At 31.2% G+C, this 13,760-nt stretch overlaps 1 protein-coding gene across 4 annotated transcripts in view; it reads right to left on the minus strand.

The window, feature by feature from the left end:
• Positions 1-13,760, minus strand: part of LOC139488514 (disks large homolog 5-like) — a 65,348-nt gene that overhangs the window by 10,494 nt on the left and 41,094 nt on the right. For all 4 annotated transcript variants that reach the window (XM_071274204.1, XM_071274207.1, XM_071274206.1 and 1 more), the window contains 9 exons: positions 12,359-12,431; positions 11,584-11,687; positions 9,658-11,009; positions 7,660-7,952; positions 6,477-6,552; positions 5,442-5,604; positions 2,731-2,833; positions 1,547-1,694; positions 761-941 (listed from right to left, as the gene is read on the minus strand). In XM_071274204.1, the coding sequence (XP_071130305.1) occupies positions 761-941; positions 1,547-1,694; positions 2,731-2,833; positions 5,442-5,604; positions 6,477-6,552; positions 7,660-7,952; positions 9,658-11,009; positions 11,584-11,687; positions 12,359-12,431 (2,493 nt within the window). The remainder of the gene's footprint in view (positions 1-760; positions 942-1,546; positions 1,695-2,730; positions 2,834-5,441; positions 5,605-6,476; positions 6,553-7,659; positions 7,953-9,657; positions 11,010-11,583; positions 11,688-12,358; positions 12,432-13,760) is intronic.

The raw sequence follows: 13,760 nt of genomic DNA on the forward strand, positions 1-13,760 counted from the left end.
ATTTTAACATCCTTAAGATGAAACTATTCAAGTATAAAAAGGTTTAAACTTTTTGCTTACCATTAATTTATTATAATATAAATCTGTTTCTAGCATTATTATTTTATAATTATTATAAAGAGTGACCTGTGAATTGTGAAATGAAGATTGTACTACAGAATTTTGTATTTGTATAGATTTATAGATTATCGTTGATAATCTCAACGAGATTGATTTTCTTGCTTGAGCCGGGACGGCGAAAGCGAGAAAGGCAACCGAGTTGAGATGACCAATGATAATCTGTTTATCGCTATTCTACCTATGAAGACATTGTCAATTTCATGTCAGTTTCGTTAGAAACGCCATGTGCCTGCTTAGTTTCTAGCGATAATTTTCCATCTCAAGCGAGTAGCATGATATCAAAAACTATCACAAAAAAAGATCAAAGGAGAAATGCACAAAATAGCAATAGACATTGTATACATGCAAATCAAGGATTAAAATATGAATAGTTTTTTTGTAGAGCAAGTGACTTTTGACAAAAAGTTCTTTTGACTAGTAATTGTCATAATTTTACTGTTATCAAAATGCTTCCTCTTTATGTGATAATATATTTTAAGTTTGCATGAGAATCTCTAAAGGAGATTTATGACTAATTCTAAATCACAGACTGTAAATATCTGTAAAATGATAAATAGCCTACAAAATAATAATTTGCAAAGCAAGGTAACATCTATTTTAAAATGAAGAAAAGTTTATATAAAATTGTCAAAATACTCACTTCTAAAATTTGATCACAGCAATGAAGACCATCATGGCCGAAAGCAAAACTTTGTGGTTGAACCTCATGGACAAATATTCCTACAGCATTGCCACCAATAGTACTGATGCCAAGACTAAGGTTGGGAGAACTTTTCTTAAATGACAACACTCTGGCTGCCTCACATGCTGTATCACTGGCACTGGGGAAAGACAAAAGAAAAGACTTATATAATTAGTAAACTTGCATAGATATGATAAGAAGAGGTTAAATTAATACAACACAATCACTTTCATTATATCAGTTGGCCAAATATGGTTATACAATTTGTAAATTGGAAGTTAAGAATTATTTAATTGAACTACTGTAAATTCAGAAATTTATTACTGCGATTTTGTCACTTTAGAAGAAAACGTGTTTTTAATTTTTGCAATATTGAGAAAAATCATATCTAGTTCATTTATAAAATTTCAAAAAATAAATTTTAATTATTGAGATTTTAACCCTGTCGCATTTTTCACAATAATAAAAACATTACAATAGTTTCTGAATTTACAGCTACATACTAACATCTTTTTTGACTGAATTTTTTCACCCTTTGAATAGTTTAAACAAGACTGTGTTAGGTTCACTGGTATTCTGACAAGGAAAACCCTTCTGACCAAGAACATTTATAACTTCATTTCAAATAAACAAGTTAATTGATACTACGAAAACATTTTATTTCAACTAAAAAATTGTTGCCTGACTAAATTTGGAGTGTAATCTGAGTCAAATATATAAATTATGAAGTCACAAAATACTTACTCGACAATAGAAGCTCTTGGAGTTTTATTTCTGCCACTAGAACCTGTACCGTTATGGTTACGTTTAAATGTGCCGAGACCAGGAGAATTTTTAGGAGAATTATTAGCACTGTCTTCTCCAGATGAATCACCAGTTTTACTGTAATATTCTGTAATGGAAAATAAGTGTGTTACAAAATCTGTACATAAAACTGTAAAGGAGTAGGTCCGGTAAGGACCAATTTTGGCCTCAAATTTCAGGTTTATCTGACGAAAGATGTTGACCACTTTTTAATCACTTAAGTGTCTATTTAATTTGATTCAATTAATTTATGTAAAAGATTTTAACTAATTTAGTCATTAAAATCGCTCCAATTCAAGCTCAAATATGAAAAATCTACCAAATATGCTGAAAAATGTCACTTTTAAGATGGTTTTTGTCAAAAATGAAAGTGGCCGCATCCGTGTTCATCCTCAACCTTTATATATGTTATGTATTATCATCAAATACAACTTACATTTAAATATTTTGGATGAACACGAATGCGGCCACTTTCGTTTTACATGGAAACCGTCTAAAATTTAACCAAATCGCTAAAATTGTGAAGATTTCAATAATTTAGCATGACTTAATGGTGCTAGTACTCGATATATGTACATAGTATTGTCAAAAACACATGTAGCCCATATTTATGTAGCAGAAGCATTCTACTGTCCAATAAATAACTAAAAGTATACATTTTAACAATTTTGTAAAACTGCTATATTTTGGGGCCAAAAAGGGGTCTTACTGGACCTACTCCTTTGTTTGTAAAATGTAGCTTTAACTTATTATTGATATATTTTTCTATAACGCAATTGAAGGTAAAGCCATAAAAAAAATCCAATTATAAGAAACTATTTTGAACTAAACAAATTAAAAATTTCTTTTTAATTATCATGACAGAAGTAAGATTTGCAAAGGTTGTGTGTTGTGGTTATCTACTCAACATAGATCCCATTTATTAGCATTCTATTAAAGTACCCAGTGAACACTGATGAATGCTGGCAGTTAGTGTTTGTAAATCTTTTAAAATACAGAACTATAGTACACAGACTGTTCCCAAATATAAATTGGAGCAAATACACCGATATTTTGGAACCACAATTTTGCAACATAGCATGTTTCCTAACCATACCTTGATCAATATCAGTTGATACACTTACCATCAGGATTATGTTGTACAAGCAGACTGAGAGAATTCCCCACCTGCTTTAATATTTGTGATGCCATTTCCTGAGATGCTGTTCTCATATTTATTCCACAAATCTGCAAATAAAGATATATTTTTATATCAATTTTCCCTTTTTTTTCTTGTTTCACGAACAGACGGATGCACAGACCAGAAAACATAATGCCCCTCTACTATCGTAGGTGGGGCATAAAAATAAGCATTCTACTGTAAATGTTCTGATTCTTGTGAAGAATTTATTATTTATCAACAAAAATTAAATCCAGAAGTTAACCAGGTGCTCCGCAGGGCGCAGCTTTATACGACCGCAGAGGTCGAACCCTGAACAGTTGGGGCAAGTATGGACAAAACATTCTAGCGTGATACAGCTCTGAATTTGGATTGTGATCAAATTTTTGACATTACATGGTTTTTTTTTTACACAAAACAAATGTCAAGATTTTACAAATTTTACAATTAAAGATTTCTTCTTCAAACTTTAAAGAAATTTTCTTTTTATTTATGAAATCTGAAATGAGAAAAATTTAACCCCCCCCCCCCCCTTTTTTCACATCCCTGTTTCCCTTTTTCCAAAACTGATATCAATTCAAATTTCTAATGGAGTTTGCAACAATAACTACTCTTTTAAATACATCATAAAATATTAAAATGTAATATAAAGTGCTTGTTATCACTGAATGGTAAAGATTGGTTGGTAGTAAAAGTGAATATACATTGTTTATTGTATAAAACAATAAAAAAAACTTCATCAGCAACATTTTATATTGGCAAATTTCCAATGAAGTTATTTACATAAAGTTATTGGCAAATAAAAATAGAAAATGACATCATAGTCATGTCTGGCAAATGTCCAACATACATTATCTAAAAACATTTTAGATAAGATAAGAAAATAAGATGTAAAAAAACTGCTTGTTATCACTGAATGGTAAAGATTATTTTAATTTATCAGTTGGTAGTAAAAAGTGAATATACATTGTATATTGTATATAACAAAGATTTAAGTTGATTCTGGACAAAGAAAGATAACTCCAATTAAAAAAAATCTTGCTATTGCACAATATTTTGCAATTAGATATTTCTTGCTTACTATTCTGGACAAAGAAAGATAACTCTAATTAAAAAAAAATTTGCTATTTCACAATATTGTGCAATTAGATATTTCTTGCCATTGTGCAATACTGTGCAATTGAAAAGACTTGCTATTGCACAATACTTAATATAATAATTTTAGATCCTGATTTGGACCAACTTGAAAACTGGGCCCATAATAAAAAATCTAAGTACATTTTTGGATTCAGCATATCAAAGAACCCCAAGATTTCAATTTTTGTTAAAATCAGACTAAATTTAATTTTGGACCCTTTGGACTTTAGTGTAGACCAATTTGAAAACAGGACCAAAAATGAAGAATCTTCATACACAGTTAGATTTGGTATATCAAAGAACCCCATTTATTCAATTTTTAATGAAATCAAACAAAGTTTAATTTTGGACCCCGATTTGGACCAACTTGAAAACTGGGCCAATAATCAAGAATCTAAGTACATTTTTAGATTCAGCATATCAAAGAACCTAACTGATTCATTTTTTGTCAAAATCAAACTAAGTTTAATTTTGGACCCTTTGGACCTTAATGTAGACCAATTTGAAAACGGGACCAAAAGTTAAGAATCTACATACACAGTCATGACAATTAGATTCGGCATATCAAAGAACCCCAATTATTCAATTTTGATGAAATCAAACAAAGTTTAATTTTGGACCCTTTGGGCCCCTTATTCTGTTGGGACAAAACTCCCAAAATCAATACCAACCTTCCTTTTATGGTCATAAACCTTGTGTTTAAATTTCATAGATTTCTATTTACTTATACTAACGTTATGGTGCGAAAACCAAGAAAAATGCTTATTTGGGTCCCTTTTTGGCCCCTAATTCCTAAACTGTTGGGACCTAAACTCCCAAAATCAATACCAACCTTCCTTTTGTAGTCATTAACATTGTGTTTAAATTTCATTGATTTCTATTTACTTAAACTAAAGTTATTGTGCGAAAACCAAGAATAATGCTTATTTGGGCCCTTTTTTGGCCCCTAATTCCTAAACTGTTGAAACCTAAACTCCCAAAATCAATCCCAACCGTTCTTTTGTAGTCATAAACCTTGTGTCAAAATTTCATAGATTTCTATTAACTTAAACTAAAGTTATAGTGCGAAAACCAAGAAAATGCTTCTTTGGGCCCTTTTTGGCCCCTAATTCCTAAAATGTTGGGATCAAAACTCCCAAAATCAATACCAACCTTCCTTTTGTGGTCATAAACCTTGTGTTAAAATTTCATAGATTTCCATTCACTTTTACTAAAGTTAGAGTGCGAAAACTAAAAGTATTCGGACGACGGACGACGACGACGACGCCGACGCCAACGTGATAGCAATATACGACGAAAAAATTTTCAAATTTTGCGGTCGTATAAAAATAATAATTATAAAGGTATTTTTTTAACAAAATGAATAAAATTGAGATATTGTGCATTTGTCTCCATGCGTGTTTAATTTCTACGAAAAATAAATTTCAAACAGTAATAATATTGTTAGCTAATATCCTACCATGTGAACTCAAACACAATATAGACAGACCATGCATTCCTGATCGTTAAGACATAAATATTTTCTCCTTGTAAACTGACCTCTAAAAATTGATCCCCTATAACAAGTCCTGCTTTAGCTGCCAAACTATTCTCATTTACACTGGAGACAAAGGTTCCTCCTTTAGGCCCAGTCTCTATCTGGAATCCTACAGGTTGTGAGGTTCGTTCTATATATATTGTTCTGGTCTGGCCTGGATGAAGTCTGAAAATATGTCATAGTTTGTTAAAGGTAGTTTTATTATCAATCTAGTACAACAGATTTCATTAAATGGCAAATGCTTCATTTACAAAGCTTTAATAGACTTATCATTTCCTAACTGTTAAAATAAGAATGTTGTCCCAACATGATACAAAAAGTTTCCGATAAAATCTTCATACAAATAAAAACACTTTGTATATAATACTATGTAATTTTCCTGTATTGCCTTACAATGTACCATGTAAATTTAACTTAAATTAATTAGTCTCTGCTATGTAAGCAGTGTTTCCATTAGAATTAGAGGGGCATAAGTGGCTGAGTGGTCTTAGCAGTTCAACAACTGTTTCACTAGCCAGTCAGCCACTGAGGTTGTGATTTAAAATCCTCCATGTGGCTGGTGCGCTAGTCTCCATTCTAGACTAGGATTTTCAGTAGTTCTTTCAAGGCACTCCAGCTTCTTCCACCAATAGAAACTGAACATCAATCAATCAAATGATCATTAGAATTTGACTTTGTGTGTTGCTATGTTAACTATATAACCAAAGATTTGGAATTTGTGTTGCTATGTAACAGTGTCTCCATAAGAACTTGATTTTTGTTACTAAGTTAACAGTATCTCATTAGAATATGAATTTGTGCTGCTATGTAAATAATGTCTCCATCAGTATTTTTTTGTTTTTGTTGTTGTTATGTATTAAAATAATGTCTCCATAAGAATTTGATTTCATGTTTCTATGTAAACAATGTCATCAGATTTTGACTTTGTTATGCCATTGGTCTATTCAGTTGCAACAAATAACCTCCAAACTCATGTAAAGTCAGAAATAGACACTCTTTACGAAGGAAATATGTTTAAATCAACATCCTAAACCTACCTTCCTCTTGCATGTTCAGGGTCAATAATATTTTCTGATTCTAACATTGGAGATCCGGGGCTACTTCTGGCTGACACTGTAAAATATAATCATATCAAAAGTTATCTTACATAAAGCTTAATTTAACAGCTTTTATATCAATTTGTGATAGTGTTTTTAAAAACGTTAAAGCCAACAGACTCCAGGCTCCCCTTCAGGTGTGTAAATGTATGATAAAATTTATTCTACACTGAATGATATCTTAACCTAGAAACTCTGAAATGAAGTAAATATATCATATTGTTTTTCGTTCATTATTTTGTACATAAATCAGGCTGTTAGTTTTCTTGTTTGAATTGTTTTACATTTGTCATTTCATGGACTTTTAGGGGTCGAGACTATGCTGCATGGATTTTATTCATTGTTGAAGGCTGAACTATGACCTATAGTTGTTAACTTCTGTGTAATTTGGTCTCTTGAGAACTGTCTATCATACCAAATCTTCTTATCTTTATGTACATATAGATTAGATTTTATTTTATTTTAAGTGCAACCTGATACAATATACATGAAATTACAATTACATTTCAATACATTAGCAATAGTATACCATATCAGCCAGCCTTTAGAGGCTTATGAAGCACTAACAATATTCATACAAGATTATAAACATACAAAGAATATATATTAACTCGATTATTCATTCTGAGATCTGAGGTTGTTTTAAGTTTTTATAAAAATATTTCTCTCTTTTTTAGTGTTTGTTCTTTTACATCATTGCATAAGTGGTGGTTTTAATATGTTAATTGTGAAATTCTCATTTAAAATAGATCTGTAATATAAATATGTATAATTTGAAAACATTTTAAGCTGGAATTGCTTCCCTTAAAATCAAGAGCAAAAATAATTTAGATGATGAATTCAATTAAAGTATGCATAAAATTTTTCTGTATGTGTTCAGTACTAGCTGCTGTTTGCACAAATTGTTTTGAATATCAGTATCAAATCAATTTCCGAATATATCATAAATGAAAGGATAAAAAGTGGATGTTTTTCATATGACCTTCATATAATTGCATGAATTACACATACAAAATATTAATTTAAAAATTTACTTGAAAAGAAAATTGTTATGGTTGACATTTTATCTTTTCAAACTGTGAATATATTGCATGCTTAATTTCCTATAGGAACCGAGACTCACCAACTTCAACAGAACCTGTAGAAGCTATGCTCTGATTGGATGGAGGAACCCACATCCAGCTGGACTGTTGTTGCTGTTGTACTTTTCTGGGAAATGTACTGGTTTCATAATCCCCTGACTTCCTGGTTCCTTGGTGACCTGAATATAACATATGGTCGCTAGGGGTAGAACTTATCTGTGACGGACTAGGAGAACTACACCACTGAGGGAAGGAGGGCGATGGTCGCCTGAATTCTTGGTCTGTGTGTGGCATTGGAAATGGTTTAGAACCGACTGGAGACATCCCTGCACTCCTGTGGACATACAAACATAAACATATCATAAAATTAAGGAAAATATACATTTACTGAGGATTATTATACTTTGATTTTAGATATTATATATTAAAGGAAAATGTGCATTTATTAAGAACATTATTATTCCTTGATAATCACACATTGATCTTGATACAAATTTCCTATACGCTTTTCTGCAGATGTTTGAAAAACTATGAAATCAAATGTTCATGAAAATAAAAAATCCAGGTTAAAATATCTATTATAAATCAAAGAAAATTAAGATAAGGGTTGTGTCATTGCCTTACATGAAAAACAGAAATTACACATTTTATTCTAAAATATGGGGAAAAATGCCTCAGAGAAATGTCAAATCTTTTATTTTTGTTTGTTGTAAAAATATTTATATTAGCATAATTTTTTTAATCTTATTTACTTCAACTTCTATTGATATATTCAGGAACACACTATGAACAAATAATGAAACTTGAGCTGTGATTTAACTTACAAAGGATACCCATTGCACCACAATACTATCATGACTATTACATGTATTAGTATATTGTAGCATATTAATCTATGGTAATAAAAAAATCATAATATCTAATAAAATTTGTAGATTTAGTTAACAAAGTCCTTATATTTGTATAAAGTAACATTCGTTTATAGTGGAAAATTGTTATAACGTTAAATAAGCTACAATTATAAATTGCTTGCTGGTCCCTCTCTGTGATTAATAATAGATAACTCTGGTTAATTTCCCAATCAATCTATCATTAAGGGAAGATAAATAATTCAACTTTTATTTATAGCCTTTTTAAAAAATGATGAATGGTTCTTTATATTGGTATGTAATCATTTTAAACGTTTCAAATTTATGAAATTATATTCGTACATCAATGTTTTTGATGCACCAATAACAATAACTGAAATATATTGAATTGATACATGTTGTAATTATTCAAAATTATATCAGAAACCTATACTTAATTATAAAATAATGAACGGGTTAAGGGAGACAATACTCGCATAACTTTTTTCGAATCTGCACATAATACAAAGGAATGTCACTCTTGCATACAAATGGCACATCAATATAATTAATTAATTGTGCATTCGTGCTCCACCTTCATTGACATTCAATGAAGATTCTAAATTATAAATATAACCAAAAGTTGTTAATGTATAGGATAGTGAAGACTAATGAAAGCTAACCCACTGTAAAAAATATTTCTTTGAAATTTTTATAACTTCCTCAGAAAAATGCTTGAGCCACTTGACTTTCAGAGCTCATAATTAACGTTTTTACACAATATTTTAATAAAATAGTTAAAGATTAATTGCTTCACAAAGTGTAAGACACAATAAAAATCGTATGCTTGCATCATCTTACCCAAATACAGATGTAATTAAGCCCTGAACATTTCAACATTTCTTTGTTTATTTTTTTCAATACAAATCAAAACTACATTTTAAGATCCAACTAAATACCTATATCCCGATATCATCAGGTAAATATGCTATATATTGAAGTAAGTAAATTTTGATTTTGATTATCTCCCCTTTAACATGTTTTTAGACCATGGTTACATTTACAAATGTATTCCTTTAATAGTTGCACTATCACAAAGCACAAACTGACAGACACACAAATATATGCTCAAGATGTTTCATATCAACCCTATTGAAAATTTATTTGGCAGGGAACATAAAATAAATTTACCCATAATGGCTGCCTCTACTTGACGGGAATGAACTCGTTGACGGTACTCTTTCTGATAGATATGGCGGTGAATGTAATGAATCAAATGTTGATGTTTCACTTGACCACCGTGGACTTGAAGTGGACATTCGACTACTTTGTGAATCGGTTGATGTATTAAATGGATGACTAGATCTAGAATGTGGTCCTGAATGTCCTGAATAATGATGACGGCGCTCCTTGTTGTCTCGTTCAACAGGGCGCCGTCTTACAGGTTTATTATTTACTCCAGGTTCTCGGATTATGTCCCTTGAATAAGTGGATGGCACTTCATGGTGTCTACTTTTAGAAGGATATGCCTTCTGTGAAATATATGAATTCCTGTTCGGAGACACTGTCTTTCGCGGTGGCAGAAATGAATTGTCATGACTATAGGAAGAGTATGGCGGCATGCTGGTAGTCATAACAGAATTTTGTGGAAACTGTGATGACTTAATCCTTGGTTTTGGTGAACTAACAGGAGAATAAGAAGGGTAACGACGTACTGTGGAATCACTACTCTGTGGACTATGGTGGTATTTCACAGTAGAATCAGAACTTTGAGGACTATGACGAACAGCTTCATACGAAGAAATGGTCCTCTCCGGAGGATCTGGCGGCACTTTTTGAGATCCATCCAAATTAGAGGTCAGAATACTTGGTCTTTCCTGCTTTTTGCGAGGAGATGGAACCATCACAGTTCCATTCACTTGAGGAGGAATAATCCTATTACACTTTGGCCAAGTGCCATTATCCACTTCATATTCACGTTTCCGGCTGGACTTTTGAAAGTGGTCATTCTTTTTGTCCATCATTCCCGGGTGTAACCCTAGGTCTTTCCAAAAATCATCATCTGTCGTCTGCTGTGAAGATATATGTGAAGTTGTCATTGGCAACACATGACTTGATTCTTCCAAATTGTGTGGTTTATCGTGATTTTTCCCCATTCGTGTATTACCACCAAAAAACTTTTTTAACAACCCTTGTTTATCATGTTTATGATCATTCTCTTTGTGTCGATTACTCCCATTTAAAAACTTTGAATCGTTTTGTTTAATAGTGTCAGTTTGTGATTCACTACTTTTTAAGTTTTTATTATCTGGAGAACTATTTGGTTCCCAGGCATTTCTTTTCGTGGATATGGTTTCTGGTTTTGAATAGGTCATTTGTTCAGTTTTCGGTGAGATTGTGGTTTGTATTATTGGTGTAGGTGAAGAAGCGGCAGAATTAAATGTCGTCTGCCTCCAAATATCTAATGACACTGGATCCTTACAATCTTCTAAAACTTTTATTAATTCCTTTGGAGTTAAATTTTCAACTGAACGGCCATTCACCTGTTAAAAAAAAGAAAATGTTAAATTGTGATTTCTCTATCATTAATAATACAAAGAATTTATACATTAATTCTCATGGGAGATTAGCAATGTGTCAATCCATTCAAGTATTCAAACATCCTTATAGATTGATATTTAGATTACACCTATGCAGGGGGTGAAAGTGTCATACATACATCTGATGAATTCATTAAAACTTTTGACAAGAACTTAATCATGAATTTTCATTTTTACTATTTTCGATGGGATATCCAATGTGTTAATATTAAGCTGTGTGGAACCTAACACATGAAATGCACACTGCAGACACTAATGTTAACAAGGGTCAACTAGAAACACCATAAATAGAGATCTCAGCTGCAAAATCTATATTTAACAAATTCAGATATAATGAACAAAGTGTATTTTCAGTTATCCTCTTTAAGCTTACTGCTAAAACAAAATATCAAGAAAGACACAAATAATGCCTCAGCAGATTTTTCTTGCAGTTTTATAGATCCTTTTCTTGTTCTTGCTTCAATATTTTTATTATAGGCCACAGCCTCATTTTAGATATAATGATTACATGACTTACACAAACAATTCTGTCTCCAGTGGTGAGAATCCCCTCCTTGGCAACAATAGATCCTGGAGTAATCCTACTAATGTACAACCCTTGTTCTAAATGAAATCCAAGGTCTGAAACAATAATGAATATCATGTCCAATTAGGAATGTACATAGCCAATGAAGACAAAGTAATGCCACAAAATCAGGTTAAATTGGCCATTTTCTTCACAAGAAAATACCTGTACCAAGTCAGGAAGTACTTTTTTGAATGACAAATGTTTAAAAGTATATTCTCGTTCTTAAAATCTTAATTTTATTTTGCCAATGACTTCTCAGGACATACACCAATACTTATGTTTTTTTTCATTTTCATTATTAAATAGGTTGATTATCTCACTTGGGGGTACATAACTAGATCTCTACCTAGGTCATTTATTCTCACAATGGGATTGCAGAAGTTTTCTGTTTACTGTATTTGAGAGATAAATATTCTAGCAAAACACGTGAGCCAGTGTCAATCTTCTAACAATGTTTAATGACCAATTAAATTTTGTTCAATCTTGCATGGGAAAGTGTAGCAGCAAAAAAGTATGATTATGTGTGGATAAGAACTTTCAATGGTATATTCAAACATAGTGTACATACAATCAGTTTTTTTTTTTAAAGTTTCCTATTACTTTAGTGACCATGCAAAGGTATACACATAATTTTATAGCCTGTTTATAACCAGGATTCTTGATTTCTGAGAGACAATAAAGTTAATTCCAGATTACTTCATCTATTTTTATTTTCAATACCAACCTTTGCCAAGCATGACACTCAGTTGCAATGGTTGCCAGGTTCTCGGAGTTATGCATCTTCTTCTTCTTACCAACTGAAATGACAATCATAATAAAAAATCATTAAGGTTATTTAATTAATGTGTTACAGTAATAGCAAATCTTTGATCTAAATTTCTTAATAACTTTTTTGAGACTCCTGACAACTAAGAGCTATAAATACTGCAGATTATTCTTTAGTTGACTCTAATTGAACCTTTAGATATCTATTGGTGACTTATGCACTAGATTGCTTTGTCATTGACTTTTACAAAACAGCTTTTTCCATCATACATATATACATTTTGAATGGTTTTACACTAGTAATTTTGGGGCCCTTTATAGCTTGTTGTTCGGTGTGAGCTAAGGCTCCGTGTTGAAGGCCGTACTTTAACCTATAATGGTTTACTTTTTAAATTGTTATTTGTATGGAGAGTTGTCTCATTGGCACTCACACCACATCTTCCTATATCTATTTAAAAACATATTTTAAACTTGGAATATCTGGGTTTTTTGGTGGTAATGGGTCGATTGGTTGCTGTTTCATTGATATATCTCCATCATAATCATATTTTCATATAAAAAGAATTGACAGACTAAATTTTTCTTTTGTTGGTTTTTGTCCTGTTGAGTTGCTGTTTCTTTGACATTCACCACACATTTCATTTTATTTATACAAGAAAACATCTAAATAACTTACAGGTACTATAATATTAAAGCCATGCCTTTAATTGAGAAATATTTTTTTTTCAAATCTTTTTATCTATCATTATTTTCTGTAAATGTATCAAATTTGTGATAATTAGCAATACCAAATCAGAATCAAATAATAAGTTAGTTATATAAATAAGTTTAATACACTTGACCCGATTCTATAAAATACAACTAGTGTTTCAAGCTAACAAACAAATGCGGTATGATTATTAAACTCAAGTCTGACTAAGTAACCACAAATAAAAACTTCATCTTATTCCTGTTTACAAAGCTATGGTGTTTTCCAATTTGTTTCCCCTATTATGTAAAAGGATTGGAATTATTAAAACATAAACCGCAGACGCATAAATTAATTTTACTTGTGACAGATGTTGAAAATAATATTGTTCAAAAGTACCGAGGCTGTTTCAACTGATTGAAATGAGCAATATTAATATTGATCTATACCAAACAACTGTTTGAACAGAACTTGATGAAATTCATACCTTAATAAAAATCTAAAAATAGAAGAATCAACATCCAGTCAGACCTTGTTTAGATGTTTGATTGAACATAATTCAAGTACTGTTGATTCATTATCATTTGTGGGTTTTCATTTTTTTTTCTAGGATTTCGTGGGTAAAAAGTGAACCACAAATTTAAATGTTCAACAAAGAATAAATTTTCTATAT

Source organism: Mytilus edulis, chromosome 9, assembly GCF_963676685.1.
Source record: "Mytilus edulis chromosome 9, xbMytEdul2.2, whole genome shotgun sequence".
NCBI classification, from domain to species: Eukaryota; Metazoa; Mollusca; class Bivalvia; order Mytilida; family Mytilidae; genus Mytilus; species Mytilus edulis.